General features: G+C 64.1%; 1 protein-coding gene and 1 long non-coding RNA gene across 2 annotated transcripts in view; both read left to right on the top strand.

Annotated features, from left to right (window-relative positions):
• Nucleotides 1-15,970, top strand: part of Dock2 (dedicator of cytokinesis 2) — a 160,259-nt gene that overhangs the window by 41,371 nt on the left and 102,918 nt on the right. Inside the window, 12 exon segments of the mRNA XM_048334161.1 lie at nt 883-1,093; nt 1,197-1,941; nt 2,780-2,852; nt 3,451-3,554; nt 3,730-3,913; nt 4,080-4,177; nt 4,558-4,647; nt 4,994-5,094; nt 5,366-5,500; nt 10,166-10,274; nt 14,359-14,429; nt 14,982-15,088. Of these exon segments, the coding sequence (XP_048190118.1) occupies nt 883-1,093; nt 1,197-1,941; nt 2,780-2,852; nt 3,451-3,554; nt 3,730-3,913; nt 4,080-4,177; nt 4,558-4,647; nt 4,994-5,094; nt 5,366-5,500; nt 10,166-10,274; nt 14,359-14,429; nt 14,982-15,088 (2,028 nt within the window).
• Nucleotides 1,346-3,499, top strand: LOC125342002. Its single transcript, XR_007209126.1, has 3 exons — nt 1,346-1,401; nt 2,780-2,852; nt 3,451-3,499. It is a non-coding gene; the product is annotated as an uncharacterized LOC125342002 (long non-coding RNA).

The raw sequence follows: 15,970 nt of genomic DNA on the forward strand, positions 1-15,970 counted from the left end.
TGATTTCAAGCCCCAGGACAGGAAAAACAAAACAACGACAAAAAAACAACGTCACCGCAATGCCCATGAAAACACGCTTCCCCAATTCAGTCTCCATCTTGAAAATTAGGCTGTTTAGCTCTTCTATCGAACTCTGGACGATTCAGAATTATTTTTGAATCTAAAGAAATTCCTGTCACTGCCTTTGGGCTGGTGGAACCAGCCTCCCTGTTCATTGATATCTCCTTGAACAAAACCCCATCCTTCAGCTCGGCCTCTAATGGCTACTACTGAAACCTTTTCTCTGAGAAGTTCAAATAAGAGAGAAACAACTTGGCTCCGAGGAGCGCAAAGGAAGACCGCGGGCTTCTATCCCAGAGGGACCAATGGCGTCTCACGGGTGTGTGGACCCTCGCTTTGAAGCGATTTTTATCCAGCTACCTCCCGATCAGAGAACTTTTGAAGCTCAGCCTCATTTTCAAGCATCGATCCCCTGCCCCCCCCCCCCCCCCCGGCTGCCGGAGGACAGAGCGGGCCGGCGTCCGCGGCAGCTCCTCTTCTGGCCGCGGCCGGGCCGGGGAGGGCAGCGTCGCGTCTCCAGCACAGAGGCGGGGACGCTGGGGTGGAGACGGGACGGTCGCCGAGGGGCCCTGTGGCGATTTACCGTCCCGTCGCCGGCGGAGGTTCCGGGGAGTCGAGCTCGCTGACTGTGATTTGCTTGTTTTTAACGACCTGGGGTCTTGAACTCGGACCCTTGCACTCGCTAGGTGCCCTGGAATCATGCCCCCCGACGCTTCCCCGTGGCTGGGATGGCAGGCGTGCTCTCCTGCGCCGAGCTCTTGCTGTTCTTGTTGAGAGGGAGGAGGGTGGGGGGAACTCCTTGGACCCATCTTCCCCTCTCAGCTCCGGGGAGCCGGGGCGAGAAGCGGGAGTCGTGGTATTCAGCCTTCAACTTAGATGTTCAGCGGGAGACCCACCCCAGGCCGCCGCCACCGCCCCGGGGGCGGCCAGGGGGCCGGGCCACGTGGAAAGTGACCGCGGCAGGGCCTGGTCTCCACGCCCGGAGGACGGGCTCTGTCCGGGCCCACGTGCAGTTCGCTTGCACTTCGCGACCGTGTGCAGAGCGAGGTCACTCGTGCGGCCTTCCTCCCGTGACGCAGCCCGGGTGACCGCGGCCTGTCCACCGGGCCCTGCCGTGACGTGGGCTCCGTCCCCAGCTCCGGCCGGTTCCTTCAGGGCCCGGCACGGACCCGGCTCCCGGAGTCGGCCGGGCTCGGGATACTGCAGTTCCGCAGCGGTTTCCCTCCGCTTCCTTTCTCGGTAGAACGCGATCTGCGTGGGGGCGGGGACGAGCCGATGAGTGAGTACCGCTCCGTGGTGTACTATCAGGTCAAGCAGCCGCGCTGGATGGAGACCGTCAAGGTAAGCGGCACCGCGGCGCGCACGCGGCCCGGGGCTCGTGGGGGGGCCCGCGTGTCCTCAGCAGCCCTGTGGGGCGCGTTCCCCTCGGGGCGGAAGCCCTCAGCGGCTCTCCTGCCCGGTGCCCTTTGCGATGCCCGAGGGATCCGGGAGGGGCAGCGAGGGGCAGGGCGGTTCCGGAACCCAGCGCCCACGCCGGCATCCCGCGCCTGCTCTAGAATGCCCTCGCTTTCCTTCACGGCCAGCCCAGGTCAGCTCCGGGGCGGTGTCGGCCCCTGCGGGGACCCGGGGCGATGGAGGCGTCTGGTCCGGGCTCATCTGTGGGGCCCCGGACCCCTGAGGCCCCCGGGGGCCTGGCCCGACGCGCTCACGGGGCGCAGATTCCGCTTTGTAGAGGTGCGGCCGCCTGCACAACCTCCCGGCTGTGGCGTGTGCGGTGCGAGCCGTCGTTCCCACCCCGCAGTATCGCAGGGAGCCGGTCCTGACGGCATCGATGGCGCACGGCAAAAGTGGGGTGCCCCGGGGCCGGGCCCAAGCACCCCAGTGAGCGGTGCCGCCGACAGCTCCCCGGGCGGTGTGATTCTGGGGTGACTGGGGTGATCTGGGGGGGTGGCTCTCATCGAGTGGCTTCGGAAGGAGAAACATCTGGAAATGTGCTCAGCCGGAGATGAGCACAGGAACCCTAGGAGCCCCCAGGCATGACTGGATTCCGGGGTTTGGGTTTGGTTTTTGGTTTATTCTGGGGGTTGACCGGGCCGGGGCACCGTCCCTGAGCTCTTTTTGCTCGAGGCCTGCGCTCGACTCCACGAGCCACAGCTCCGCTCCCAGATTTTTCTGAGTAGTTTATTGGAGGTAGGAGTCTCACAGACTGTCCTGCCTGGGCTGGTTTCGAACCCCAGTCCTCCGATGTCAGCCTCCTGGGTAGCGAGGATGGCAGGCGGGGGCCACCGGGACCCGGCCTTCTTCCTGGTGCCCATGGATGAGGTTCCCCCCCCCCCGGCGAGCCCTCCGGTGGGGCTGCGAACCGCGCAGCCTGCCTCCTGTTCCCGCACCCCCGCAGCATGCGGGGGTGATGTGCTAACGTGATGAGGCGTTTACACCAATTTGGGGAGACTCGGCGTATTATTACTATTTTTCCTCCCCGTAATCTGCAGGCTTCTTTCCTTGGCTGGAGATGCAATTTGCCAGATGGATTACACTTGGTGCTAGTTCTTGTGTGATTTACTTGCAGTTTGCCAGGCTTGGTGTGTGTGTGTGTGTGTGTGCGCGCGTGTGTGTGTTGGGATAAAGTGGCAGGTGGTGTTCGGGCTGCTTGTTGGGGGGTGGGGAGTGAGGGGCACCCGCCTGTCTCCTGAGCTCTGTCTGGTTTGTGTCCCCGGAGGTGGCCGTGCCCATTGAAGACATGCAAAGGATTCACTTGAGGTTCATGTTCCGCCATCGTTCCTCCGTGGAATGTGAGTGCCCACTGTGGGGCGTCCGTGCCCCCTGGGGGAGAGGGACGGGGGGGGGCGTCTGTGCCCCGGGGAGAGCTCTAGGGCATCCGTGCCCCCTGGGGGAGAGGGACCAGGCGTCTGTGCCCCCGGGGAGAGCTCTAGGGCATCCGTGCCCCCTGGGGGAGAGGGACGGGGGGGGGGGGCGTCCGTGCCCCTGGGGAGAGCTCTAGGCATCCGTGCCCCTGGGGGAGAGGGACGGGGGGGGCATCTATGCCCCTGGGGAGAGCTCTAGGGCATCCGTGCCCCCTGGGGGAGAGGGACGGGGGTGTCTGTGTCCCTGGGAGAGCTCTAGGGCATCCGTGCCCCCTGGGGGAGAGAGGGACGGGGGCGTCTGTGTCCCCGGGGAGAGCTCTAGGGCATCCGTGTCCCCCTAGGGGGAGAGGGACGGGGGCGTCTGTGTCCCGGGGAGAGCTCTAGGGCATCCGTGTCCCCCTAGGGGAGGGCCGGGGCGTCCGTGCCCCCTGGGGGAGAGGGACCAGTACGTCTGGGCCCCCGGGGAGAGGGCGGGGGAGGGGGGCCCCTGCCACCGTCTCTCCTGATGTCCCAACACACGTTCCAGCTAAAGACCGAAGCGAGAAGAACTTTGCCATGTCCTATGTGAAGCTGATTGAAGGAGGATGGGACCACGCTGCAGGACGGGTGCCACGACCTGCTGTCCTCAAGGTCGGGGGGTGGGCGGTGGGGGGGCGGGCGGGCGGCCGGGGGGGCGGGGGGGCAGGGCGGGGGGCAGGGGACGGCAGCTCCCCCGCCCACCTGGGCCGTCTCCCTGGGCCGCTCTGGGCGGGGGGGGCGGGGGCTGCGGGCTCCGCTCCGGGGGTCACCCAGGCTCTGTCTGCAGGGGGACAGCAAGAAGATGGAGGACGCCAGCACCTACCTGACCCTGCCTTCGGGCCGGCACCACGTGGAGAGCAAGGGGGTCACCCTCAGCAGGAGCGCCAGCAGCGTCGGGGGGCTGTCCGTGAGCTCCCGGGACGCCTTCTGCATCTCCACGCTGGTGTGCTCCACCAAGCTCACCCAGAACGGTAACCCCTGGCGCCGTCTGTGGGGGGTGGGGGTGGGGGGGTGTGCACGCGCGTGTGCGTGCGTGTGCGTGTGGCGTGTGCGCGCTGCCCTAGCTGCCAAGGCCCCGGGGAGAGGGAGCGGGGACGGGGCTGGGGTAACAGGTCGCCCCCGTCCGTCCCCTCCCAGTGGGCCTGCTGGGCTTGCTGAAGTGGCGCACGAAGCCGCAGCTGCTGCAGGAGAACCTGGAGAAGCTGAAGATCGTGGACGGGGAGGAGGTGGTGAAGGTGAGCGTGCGTGGCTGCCGCCGCGTCCGTCCGCCGGTGCGGAGCTCGGAGCGACCCCGGGCGGAGGGCGCCGACTCCCGCCGCCTCTGCGCGGAGACGGGGTCCCGCGTGACCAGAGAGACCCGGGGGGGACCGGGAGGTGGCTCGGTTTGAGGGCTCCGCGCGCCGGCGTCCGAAGCCGCAGGGCGTCCCTCCGCGCTCCGCCCGAGTCGCGGCTCTGGGGTCGCCGGTGGACGGGGGCCTCGCGCGTCTGTGCCGGCCCCGGGACCCCCGCCGCCCCCGGGACCCCCGCCTCGCCCGGCCCCGCCTCCCTGTGCCTCCGACGCGGCGGGGGGCCCCGGGCACGCCGCCCCCGGGGCTCATCGCCTCCTCGCCCCCAGTTTCTGCAGGACACGCTGGACGCGCTCTTCAACATCATGATGGAGCACTCGCGCACCGCCGAGTACGACATCCTGGTCTTCGATGCCCTGGTGAGCGGGGGGTCGGGGGGTCGCCCCGCGGCTGGCGTCGGGGGGAGAGGACCGAGCCCCCCGTCCCCGGGGCTCCCTGAGACCCGAGGGGGCGGGGAAAGGCTGACCCTGGAGATGCCCTGGACGGCCCGGCACGTCTGGCCCACGCGAGGGCGGATGCCTTCATCTCCGCCGAGGCCCGCGTGGGGGGGGGGGGGCTCCTGGGCACCCGTATCGCAGCCGCAGCCCGGACCTAGGGATGGCAGGCGAGAGGGGCTGAGCAGGGGCAGAGCGGCGGGCGGGGAGTGGGAGCCTGGCGCCTCCGCCCCACCCCGCCCCACCCCGGTCCCTCTCGACTCTCCCCCAGATCTACATCACGGGGCTCATCGCGGACCGGAAGTTCCAGCACTTCAACGCCGTCCTGGAGGCGTACATCCAGCAGCACTTCAGCGCCACGCTGGCTTACAAGTGAGTGACAGCCACGCGTCCCCCGCGCGCGCGGGACCGCGAGCCCCGAGGGGCCCCCGGGGGCCGGGGGCCGGACCGGGACCGCTGCACGGACGCCTGGGGGAGGGGGGCTCGAGCCCGCGCGCGCGCATCTGTCATCGCGCGCCTGCCCCCCCCCCCCCCCCGGCTCCCTTCCACCTCCGCTTGGGTGCGTTTGCGATCAGCCAAGCCACGCCGTGGCCACTGCCGCGGGAGACGGAGACCCGCGCCGACGCTCTCGCCCCTCGCCCAGGAAGTTGATGACGGTGCTGAAGACGTACCTGGACACCTCCAGCCGAGGCGAGCAGTGCGAGCCCATCCTGCGCACCCTGAAGGCGCTGGAGTACGTGTTCAAGTTCATCGTGCGCTCCAGGACGCTGTTCTCCCAGTGAGTACCGACCGCGTCGGCCCCGCCGCCCCGCGGGCAAACCTCGCCGCCCTGGTGACGGGAGAAGCCCTCTGCGGCACTACAACCGGGTTCTGGGTTACACACCAAGTCTTCGAGCTTGGAGATGCCCTTCCATGCCAGCTGCGGAGCTGCGACGATAAAGCAACTTGGCTCCCGCCGAGGTCTGGCGTCACAGCCAGGGGCCGGTGGCTCCCGGCTCTGCTGATGCACCTAACGGCTGCCATTCGATGTGAGATAATTTCAAGAAAAACGTACGAATCCGTAGCTGGGTGAGAAGGGCAGAGGGCGGGCGAGGAGAACTCGGGGGTCACCCGGGCAGGGTTGGGGCCGGTGAGCAAGTCTGTGTTCTCAGGAGGCCTGGAGACCCCCCAGCCACTGGGCTAATGAGCAAGGGCAGGTGTCCCGGGAGACAGCCAAGGTCCGTTTGTATCAATCCGGGAGACATCCAAGGTCCGTTTGTATCAATCCGGGGAGACATCCAAGGTCCGTTTGTATCAATCCGGGGAGGACATCCAAGGTCCGTTTGTATCAATCCGGGGAGACATCCAAGGTCCGTTTGTATCAATCCGGGGAGACATCGAAGGTCCGTTTGTATCGTTTGTATCGTCCTCACCTGAGGCCAGGTAGGCGAGGCCCGGCTCTCTGTGTGATTAGATGAGGAGATGGATTGTGTGCGGCAGGAACTAAGGAGAGGCCTTTGAGAAGGAAGGGCCGGGTTCTTACTGGCACGAGCGAGCAGAGAGCCAAGAGAGACGCGGGGGGGCTGGGGATATGGCCTAGTGGTAGAGTGCTTGCCTCATATACATGAGGCCCTGGGTTCGATTCCCAGCACCACATATACAGAAAAATGGCCAGAAGTGGCGCTGTGGCTCAAGTGGCAGAGTGCTAGCCTTGAGCAAACACAAGCCAGGGACAGTGCTCAGGCCCTGAGTCCAAGGCCCAGGACTGGCCAAAAAAAAAAAGAGAGACGCGGGGAGACGTGGGACCTGGTGTTCACCTCACTTGCTCCAGTCCAGGCTGCCCGTGGCCGCGGGAAGAGCGGGGTCCGGTGCTCCGCGCCGGTGGTGGCTGCTCCGTCTAGATCTTGAGGCCCGCACAGCTCGGTCTAGCAGCCCCGCTTTGTGAGGGACGCCCACAGGGGGCAGCCCCCTTCCTCCCACCTACCCCCCCCACCAGCCTCATCTCCTGGGGGGCGGGGGAGGGCCAGGGCAGCTCTGGGTTCTGCATGCGCACAGTAGGACATCAGCAGAGGAAGCAAGTAGGACAGTTCTGCAGAGAATCAGGCCTCTACCCTGGTGCCCCAGGAAAGAATAGAGAAGGGACAAAGGCCTCCATGCTGAGTCCCCCCCTCCCACCGTGGGCAGTGTGTGCACAGTGCCTTTGCACAAGTGGCCGCCCTCCCCAGAGCTCAGTGCACAGCCCACACCCCCTGCCTGGCGCACTGTGCCCAGGGCTGGAGGCTCCTGGACCCTTTCTGGAAAGGTCTATGGCAGTAGTGCGTCGAGCCTGGCTCGCGGGCGTTTTCCGTCTCGCATCTCGACCGTTCCACCCACATCCCGCCTCCGCTCCCTCCCCGGCTGTGTGAACGGCGGCCTCTTCCAGCCGCCAGGGTGGGGAATGAGCGGCGGGGAGGCGGTGCGGGTGACGGCCGGCCCGCCGCGGCCCCCGCCGCACGGAGTGAACACACAGCCTCCGCCTCGTTAAGCAAACGCGTGCTCCGCTTGGCGCTGCTTGCCAGCCGGCGGGGTTTGTTTCCATTGTTCCTGCGTGAATGAGTATTCACACGCAGTCGTCTGCGTGTGCGCGCGGGGGCTGGAGTGCCCGGCTCCAGGCTGTCCCTGCTTCTCACGCTGCTCATTTGTTTGCGTGTTACTATCATTGATTCCCACGTACGCCTGTTCCGGAGCGCGAATGTAATTTCGGCCTTGGATGGCAGTAATGGCTCTGTAAACGGCACCATTGCCGTTCGTGGAATGATTTAGGGTGATGTTAACGCGTGTCACGTCCACACAGGTCACAGGGCCAGGTGACAGGCAGTGGCTTCTCTTTACTTCAGTGTCTCTTTCGTGGTTGCTGCCCATCTGGTGTTGGCGTGTTTCCACCGGCGTCCCGCTCGCTCCCCTCCCTCGTGCCTGGACCGCGGTGTGGGCTGTCCCCAGCCGTCGAGTCTCTGCAGAAGTGCTTCTGCACTTCTTAGGGAGGCGCTTGTAACGGCTGTACGTGGGGCCATTTCTCCTTTCTCATCCTAACTCTTCCTCTCCATCTTCCAGCACTGGCTAAGAGTCCAGGTCAGTCAGGGCTGCACTGAAATAGGGTTTCCATCATGGATGCTTCTCAGCTGTCGAAGGAAGCACCTTTCTCTTCGTAATTTGCGGCCAACGGCATTCATTACAAAAAGAGGATGGGTTTCCCTGTGACCTTCTGAATATAGTCCCACCAACCTCACGGTTTCTCCTCCTGGTTTTTCTTCTCTTTCCCCCTCCTCTCCTTTGGAATTCTTTAAAATTTCTCCTTGTCTTCTTCCCCCCTTACCTCGTTTGAAAGTTAAGGGGTTTTGTTTGCTTGTTTGTTCTTGTGTGCAGGTCCCAGGGCTTGAACTCGGGATCTGGGCGCTGTCCCTGAGCTTTTGGGAAAAGCAGAAATAAAGAGCCCAGGAGAGGTCTCTGTGGAGAGGGTTTTCCTTCCCCGCCCGGCCAGGCTGGGCTTCTCTGCCAGGGCGTCTTCCTGTGCGCAGGGATTTATTTCTCACTTTGCTTCACAAAAAAGGCACAGTGTGAGGCTGGATCTTCTCTCTGTCTCTGTCTGTCTGTCTGTCTGTCTGTCCATCCGTCTGTGTCTCTCTCTCTTTTTCTTTTCCCAACGGCCGCAGAACTGAGGTGTCAGGACCGGGATGTGCAGAGGCCTGGAGGCAGAGCCGGCTTTCTAGGCTGGAAGCACCCGCGGTCCGCCTCGGCTGTGTGTCTGTCTGTGTCAAGTCCTCGTTCTCTCCACAGACAGCTCAGTTAGTCACTGAAAATCCCCCCTCAGTGGGGGTTGGTGGGGAGCGACCTCCCGGGGTGTTTGCTCCACTCTCCTGTCGAAGATGGACGTCTTCCAACTCGATTCTGTGCTGCCGCTGGCCGGGCCCTTTCCCCGCTCGGCCGACAGGCCAGCGAATGCAGGAGCGGAGCGGAGCACAGCCCACCCCGTCCTCAGAGCCCCCCTCCGCACACCCCGTCCTCAGGGCCCCCCTCCACCTGCCCCGTCCTCAGAGCCCCCCTCCACACGCCCCGTCCTCAGAGCCCCACTCCGCACACCCCATCCTCAGAGCCCCCCTCCACCTGCCCCGTCCTCAGAGCCCCCCTCCACCTGCCCCGTCCTCAGAGCCCCCCTCCACCTGCCCCGTCCTCAGAGCCCCCCTCCACCTGCCCCGTCCTCAGAGCCCCCCTCCGCACGCCCCGTCCTCAGAGCCCCCCTCCGCCTGCCCCGTCCTCAGAGCCCCCCTCCACCTGCCCCGTCCTCAGAGCCTCCCTCCACCTGCCCCGTCCTCAGAGCCCCCCTCCGCACGCCCCGTCCTCAGAGCCCCCCTCCGCACGCCCCGTCCTCAGAGCCCCCCTCCGCCTGCCCCGTCCTCAGAGCCCCCCTCCGCACGCCCCGTCCTCAGAGCCCCCCTCCGCACGCCCCGTCCTCAGAGCCCCCCTCCGCACGCCCCGTCCTCAGAGCCCCCCTCCGCACGCCCCGTCCTCAGAGCCCCCCTCCACCTGCCCCGTCCTCAGAGCCCCCCTCCACCTGCCCCGTCCTCAGAGCCCCCCTCCACCTGCCCCGTCCTCAGAGCCTCCCTCCACCTGCCCCGTCCTCAGAGCCCCCCTCCACATGCCCGTGGTCATGGTTCACGCTGGCCACTCGCTCCCGGCCTTCCTGCCTCTCAGGGAGGAGGGTGGGGATGCACACCGGGCGTGTTTGAACCCCATGCCTCCTCGGCTGCTCCCAAATCTCCACACAGCTTTACTGCACAGGTACCGAACAAAAACCATAATGGCGACATGGCAAACGTGACAACTTCTCTGTAACGACAGCAAATGTCGGGGCTCTCTGTGGGTCCCACAGGAAGCCTGGGGCTCAGGGTGCCTTTCAGGCAGCAGGGCCGGAAGCTCAATGCCTGGGGCTCCTCTCAGAGAACCAACCCCCCGACCCTGATGCCTACTGTCCTACTGGCTCTAGAACTCTCCAGACACCAAGGTGCAGAGGGGAAGGCCCGGTGGGAGGGCTTGAACTCGGGGCTTGGGTCCTGTCCGTAAGCGGTCGTGCTCGAGGCTTGCCTCCTGTTGAGCCACAGCTCTCTGTGGCCGTTCATTGGAGATGAGTCTCACGGACCTTCCTGCCCGGGCTTCGACTCTCTACCCTCAGATCTCAGCCCCCTGAGTAGCTGGGACTACGGGCGTGAGCCATCTGTACCTGGCCGCAACTTAATTTTTTGTTACTACTTCAGCTATCGAGGAAACTTCATCAATTATTAGGGAAAGAAAAATCACCTGGGGGCTGGAATGGTGAGAGATGCAATCAGTAACAAATGTCTTCCAGGCGGGTCTCCCATCCCCGTCTCGCCCAGAGTCACGAAGGCCTGCGGGCTTGAGCAATGACGTGCGCGCGCTGTCTTCCATGCAGGCTCTACGAGGGCAAAGAACAGACGGAGTTCGAAGAATCCATGAGGCGGCTCTTTGAATCCATCAACAACCTGATGAAGAGTCAGCACAAGACCACCATCCTCTTGCAGGTGCGTTGCTCGGGTCTTCCTCAGCCACGGCTGTGCCGGGAACGGGTCTGCTTCGCCCCAAACGCCGTCTGGGCAGGAGGGAGGCCCGGCCTGCGTCTGTGCTGGGAGGATCGTGAGGGAGGACACAGAAGGAGGATACAGCCTTCGTCGTGGGGCTTGAACTCGGGGCCCGGGGGCTGTGGACGCTCCCAGCCGGGTGTCACGGGGATCAGCAGAGTCTGGGGCCCAGGCTGCTGCCGGCGTCCCCAGGCCTGCCATCCGCGGAGGGCCGGGGTGCGCGTGCCCGCGCGTCTCTGGAAGGGGGCTGGGTCCAGCCGCCGGTCACCGCGGTAACCGGGAGAGTCCCGACGCGAGTCTCTGCCGGTTGCATGCGCGCACACGCACATCCCGGACGTCAGCCTTGGATGAGGAGCCGAGGCTGTTCATGCGGCCTCTGGAGATAGAGTGGTGAGCGGCGCGGCCCGGTTCCCTGAGCGCCGGCTGCCCAGGCTGCCCCGGGATTGGATTCGCTGGGACTGTGGTTTTTACAGCTCCACGAACCCCCTTTCTTAGTGCTGGCTTAAGAAGGCCTTTCCCCTCCCTGGAACAGTAATCCTGAGATACCTGGACCCACTCCTGTTCTGAGGGGCACTGGGGACGCCTGCGCTGGCGTCGGCCCCGCGGGGAGCCACGTGGCCCTAGGGGGTGCCCCAGCACCGGGGCCGACCAGCACAGTGCAGTGTGGAGAGGTAGAAATGAAGAGCCCAGAGAGGAAGAAGGGGCACGGGGAGAAAGGAGCGGTTACCCCAGAGAGAGAAAGGTGGCGGGGGGTCACGCCATCCGGGAGCTCCTTGGGGCTCTCCCGCGGCCTCACTGTGTGGACGACAGGTGTCTTGGGGAGACAGGAGGCAGGGGAAGGAGGGAGGAGGAAAGCAGGAGGCGCAGGGCAGCAGCGATGCGCAGTTCCAGCAGTCCCGATGAGCCTGGTTTGCACGATGCTCCCCCGGCCCCCATCAGCAGCCGTGGATGCTACGCACCTTCCTACCTGGCTGAGGGGGGGGGGTTCCGGGATTCATCACACACAGACAGGGATGATGCGGTTATGAGGGCCAAGTCTCCTTGTCCAGGTTCCCTCTGCCTGGGTAACCGCATCCGCCGCGCCCGCCCTGCCCAGATCAGGCGCTTGCTTCTCCCGGATTTCCACCCCAGAGCCTCGGAAAGGGTTTGATCTCTTGTGTAATTTGCTCAAAGGATCAAATTTAGCCTGGGGATTTACATAAAGCCCGGGATGCTCTCTGCCGGTTTGCATGCCTGTTGCCGAGTCGTCAGGGAGGGATTTCGAGACCAGCGTTACTGCGCTCTTGGACGACGCTGGCGACAGGAGGGAGGTCAAGGTCAGGAGACGTCAGCGCACCGAGGGGTCGTCTGTGCCGCCCGGGGGCTGAGCCAGGCCCCCCACAGCTGGGCGGCCTGGGCCTCGCACTTCCGTTTCCTGGGCCTTGGTTTATCCTTTGGCCCATGTCGAATTAGAGGACTAGAAGAAGTAGCTCAAGTAGTGTCGGAAGTGCACGAAGGCGTTACTTCATTTAGCTCAAGTACGCGTTCGTTGTTTATCCCTCCCTATTACAGAGGAGATTTGGGGGCCCTCTTACTCCTGGGGGAGCCTTTGTGGTCCTGGCCCAGCCATGCAAAGCCACTGAAGACATTCCGTTATTTGGTTCAAGGGGTAGATTTGCATTTCCGGGAGGATAAGCTTGCTGTGGAGTTTCACCAGGTGGGGGAGCAAATCCCTTCCTGTTCGGAGGCTGTGTGCAGGCCAGGGAGCGAGCCCAGCTGTGGCAGGTGGACGAGGCCCCCCTGGGGCTGGGGCTGGGCCGGGTACCAAGCGGGGAGCCCCTGGTTGACATTTCTGGTTCACAGTCCCTTCCGGCCCTCCTCGGTGTCTGCGTGGTGAGTTCTAAGGAGAGCAGGTCAGGGTCAAATCTCAGCTTTGTCCATGGCGAGTTCCGGGTCCCTGAGCTCAGCAGCGAGTTGTTTTCCCACTTCTGAGGCCCAGCAGGCCTGGTGAGGAGCCTCCCGCGGTTGCCTTTCCTGCCCTGCCTTGGCAGCAGCGCTCTCGAAGCTGGAGAGCTGAGAGCCAGTAGTTCAAAGAAGGCAGGAAGAGCAGCTGCTTGGCTGCTTGCCTTCACCGAGCCCCCTGGCTCCTAGGAGCAGCGTTTCCAGTTCTGCCGGAGATCGGCCAGGAGGCCAGGAGGCTGCCCTGAAGGTGCCTGGTGCCTCCCGGGTCCCGCTGCCCTGGGGCGGAGCCTGACCTTGAGTCCACACAGGCCTCCGGACTCCAAGGTCAGTGCTCTTTACACCCCAGGAGTGGGTGGAGCCTCGTGCCCTGAAGTTCCTGTGAGCCCTCGAGAGGGGCACCGACGAGGCCTGTGGCGGGGGCGGCGGTCAGCGGCCTGACGCCAGCGGATGGCGGCACCCTGTACCCGGCTTCGCTCCGATCCCTGCTAGACCCCCGGGGCGCCCCGCGGGATGGCGTGTGTCCGATTACACGGACACGGAGGGCCTCCTCTCCTGCTCTCGGAGCCACCGCCGAGTCCCGCGGCAGCCGTCTCCACGAGTCCTGCACTCCACACGCAGCACAGCGGCCGGCCTTCCCCCTCGCAGCCGTCCCCGCCTCCCCTCGGCCCCTTCCCCGCCCTGCCCGGAGGGGGCCCGTGGACCCGCTCTAGAAAGGTGTGTGTTCTCGGATCGCCCTGATTTGAACGAAGCAGGACTGGATCTCTAGACATGAAATCCACTAGCTCTAAAGAAAAGGCCTGACAAATCTGACAGCTTGCAAATTAAAATCTTCCTGCGCAAGGAGGGAGAGAGGTGAGACACAGAGCCAAAGCCGTGCAGAGAAATCCTTCCTGCTCGTGATGCTGAGGAAACTGCACAAAGCAGTGAGAAAAACCACCTGAAAGCAGAACGAGGGGAAAAAAAGATATGCACAAGCCGCTTAGGAAAGGCAATCAAAGAGCTGCAAAGTACAGTTGCAAGTTACTCATTTAAAAAGAGTGTATGTGCCCTGCCCAGGTCCCGGGTGTGTGGGAAAGGATAGTGGACAGCGATGAACTCCCTACCACTTCCCGTGAGGCCGTCTGACCGGACCAGCTACGTACGATGCCCGTGCGATGCCCATGCCCGTCCCGTGCCCACGGAGCAGCTCGCCTGAGAGAGCTGACAGTTGTACGAACACCCGCGTCTTCCTTCTGCGTGCTCTGTACTTAGGAAAGACGCGAAGCCACGTGCAGCCACGAGCAGGGCATGGGGTGGAGGCTCGCCCTGCGCCCGGGCGTGGCTCAGCGGGGGTCAGGGGGAGGTGGCTGCGTGAAATGGCCTGCCAGGACTTGATGTCGGGGGGCAGGTGCCCAGGGCAGGTGGAACTGTGCTTGTAAACATGCTGGTGCCGCTCAGCCAGGACTGGAGGGAGCTCAGGGGGGTGGAACCGCCCCCTCTGGGGGATTTGAGCGTTCATGGGTGATATTCACCCCGAGAGCTCCTTGCTCAAGGTCTGGTGGGCCCTGCCATTTGCCTGCAGCTCAGCTGGGCCGTGGGCTCTGAGGGACTGGGTCGGTCTTGGTGTGGACGGATGAAAGCAGGAATCTGCCGTGATGTTCCGGTTCCTCTGCTCAGCCAATGGACTTGAACACACCGTGGTCGTAAAACATCGACACCTCAGCCAGGCCTTCCACGTCCTGCACGGATGGGCGCCGGGGCGCGCCGGGCCCTCCGCTGGTCGCGTACCCATCTGCGTTGCGCTCAGTCCTGGGGTCCCTGCAACACAGAGCTCCATCCTCCCGCTCCGTAGACGCGGGTTCGAGGGGCTGTCTGGCCCGAGCGGCACGGCTGAGCAGGCGTGGGAACAGACTTGCAGTGTGGACAGATACGGTGTCCCGGCTGTGGCTGCCCCCTGGGAGGTGGAGACTGAGCACTGCGCACAGAGCCTCTGCGCTCTTCTCTGAGCCTTGTGCTGTTCCAGGGTGCCAGGGTCTCCATGCCCTGAGCTGTGTCTGCACCATGCCCAGCGTGACCATCTCACCCATTTCTCTCACCTCCCACCCAGGTGGCGGCTTTGAAATACATTCCATCTGTCCTGCACGACGTGGAGACTGTCTTTGACGCCAAGTTGCTCAGGTGAGAACTTCTCACCCCTTCTCTGGCTGCTAGTCCAGTGAGGGAGTCTAGGTACTACAGGGTGGGGCCAGGGCGGGGCAGGCCAGGGAGGGCGGGGCCAGAGCCCCCACCTGCCCCTACTGCCCCCCTAGAGAGCTACCACCTACCCCCACCAGCCCCCTGAGCCCAAACCTCAGTGTTGATCGACGTGTTTACAATCTGAAACTTTAAAGGCGCAGACCACACCTACGTTTATACGCATATAAAGACACAGATCATACGAACACTTAGACACATCTAAGGACACAGACCTCATGTGTGTTTATACACATATAAAGCCTGGCTCTGCTCCCCAGTCAGCGCGTAGCGTTGTTGGTTGTGTTTTTCCTTCAGATCTTCACATCTCTGAGTACCGATACTCTTCGTCACTCACAACGTGTCTGTGTATTTTCTGAAGCTCCTATGAGCCCGATGCCATCAGGATGGGGTCTGGGGCTCCGGGAGCCCCCGGTCCCGGACCGGGAGGTGTGGCGGGCGGGGCCGGGGGTGTAACCGCTCCCCCTCTGCCCTCAGCCAACTGCTGTATGAGTTCTACACCTGCATCCCTCCCGTGAAGCTGCAGAAGCAGAAAGTGCAGTCCCTGAGCGAGGTCGTCCAGAGCAACCTGTTCAAGAAGCAAGGTGAGGGCTGCGGGCGTGGCCCTGGGCCGCCTGGGAAGTTGAGACGGTGGGGCGGTGGGGGGGGGGGGGAGGGCGGGTACCTAGTGGACCGGTGCGTGGATGCAGGGCCGACACTGGTGTTAGGAGCGCTCCGGCTTGCTGTCCTTGAGACAGCTGAGGGAGGTGGTGGTTTGGCTCCAGGCACGTGGGGCGGTCGTGTGCTTTTCCTCCGTCTGTGGTCTGCCGTCTCTGTCTCCAGCCAGAGGTTTTTTTTTCCATCCCGAGCCTTGCTACCGAGCCGTGCGGATTTTGAGTGTGAGAATGAACCGGAGAGCTTATTAGAGTGCAGGTTTCCGGGTCCCACTCAGACATTCTGATTGAGGAGGCATCAGCAGGACTGGGTTTAGCTTATGGAAGAAGTGCAAACGGCTCTTGAGTGGGTAACGTGTTCAACGGGCCATGTGGACCTTGTGAAACATTCCTTAGGAGAGGTCTGCCCCCCCCCCCAGCCCCTTCCCGGTGCAGCTAGCTGACAGGCGGTGCCCCCCTCCCTTCACCCCTCCCCTCCCCTCCCTTCCCCTCCCCTGTGGCCTTTGAGCCAGCAATACTTTCTGTGCCGTACCTGGGTAACCCCCCGGTTCATGCGATGTTGGCTGGGTGATGCCTGCGGTCCCCAGATTGGGGGGGGGGGCTTAGCATTCGGAGGCTCCGCCATGGCCCACGGACGGGCACGGGGGGGGGTGAGCAGTCCTGCGCAGGGGCGCGGGGTGGGTGGGCTGGCACGGGGTGAGCGTTGGCACGGGGTCAGCGGCCAGCCGTGCCGCGTGAGGCAGCGGTGTTTGCTTCAACACATCGAGACAGAACAGCAAAGCTGTGTGAAGGGGGATGTGCGCGGCACCGCGA

The sequence above is a fragment of the Perognathus longimembris genome, chromosome 25, assembly GCF_023159225.1.
Source record: "Perognathus longimembris pacificus isolate PPM17 chromosome 25, ASM2315922v1, whole genome shotgun sequence".
In the NCBI taxonomy this organism is placed as follows: Eukaryota; Metazoa; Chordata; class Mammalia; order Rodentia; family Heteromyidae; genus Perognathus; species Perognathus longimembris.